The 1,036-nt window shown below is 44.2% G+C and overlaps 1 protein-coding gene across 1 annotated transcript; it reads right to left on the bottom strand.

Moving 5' to 3' along the window:
- Window positions 1–338: 338 nt before the first annotated feature.
- Window positions 339–1,036, bottom strand: LOC107138464 (fatty acid-binding protein, heart-like). Its single transcript, XM_015481061.2, has one exon. The coding sequence runs from the start codon at window positions 1,019–1,021 to the stop codon at window positions 620–622; it is 402 nt and encodes a 133-aa protein (XP_015336547.1). The 5' UTR covers window positions 1,022–1,036; the 3' UTR covers window positions 339–619.

Raw genomic sequence — 1,036 nt, 5'->3', positions numbered from 1 at the left:
GCGATTTTTCTTCCTCAGCCTCCTGAGCCACTGGGATTACAGGCATGTGCCACTGCACCTAGCCCTAGCCCTTTAATTTTTTAATTTTAAGACAGGGTCTTGCCAAGTTGTCGAGGTTGGCCTTGAACTTGCAATCCTCTTGCCTCAGAGTCTCTAGATAATGGAATATGCCATGTGGCAGGTGCTGCTATGCCTGGCTATCCAAAAGTTTTAATATAGTCAATTTTATTAATCTTTTTATTTCTTCTTCCTTTTGTATTTATTTTGTGAAACCAAACCTAGGACTTCATACATGCTAGGCAAATACTCTATCACTGAATTTTTTCCTGTTTTCTGAATTTCTTTTCTTTTTTTTTTTTTCACATCACCAGAGGCAACTGCAGGGCCTCTGCTCTGCTTTATTGACTTTAGAGCATATTTGGATACAGTTTAAAAAAAAAGAAAAGAAACACATACATACACAATGGAAACTGGGGATCCAGGCTGGTGTCACCTGATCCCAGAAGAATTCCCCAAAGTAGGTTTATACAAAATGCTAGAGGAAAAAAATGAGGCAATGTGGTGCTGAGTCCAGGGGTGGCCAGTTGACAGAGGAACAGTCAGTGACAGTGCTGGTGGGTCATGCCTCTTTCTCGTAAGTGCGAGTGCACACTACACTGCCATGGGTGAGTGTCAAGATGAGTTTCCCATCATTTAGCTCCCGCACAAGTGTAGTTTCTTGCCCGTCCCACTTCTGCACGTGGACAAGTTTTCCTCCATCCAGCATCACAGTGGACTTGACCTTCCTGTCATCTGCTATAGTCTCATCAAACTCCTTCCCCAGCTGAAAACTGATCTCCGTGTTCTTGAAGGTGCTCTGTGTTTTTAAGATGATGGTGTCCCCATTCTTTTCGATGATTGTAGTGGGCTTGGTCATGCTGGCCACTTGCCTGGTAGCAAAGCCCACACCAAGTGACTTCATGTAGTCATTGAAATTCTTGCTGTCCACTAGTTTCCAGGTGTCCATGAAGGCGTCCACCATGGTGAGGCTGGGCTA

The sequence above is a fragment of the Marmota marmota genome, unplaced genomic scaffold (assembly GCF_001458135.2).
Source record: "Marmota marmota marmota unplaced genomic scaffold, marMar, whole genome shotgun sequence".
Lineage (NCBI taxonomy): Eukaryota > Metazoa > Chordata > Mammalia > Rodentia > Sciuridae > Marmota > Marmota marmota.
This window is presented reverse-complemented; position numbering and strand designations above follow the sequence as displayed.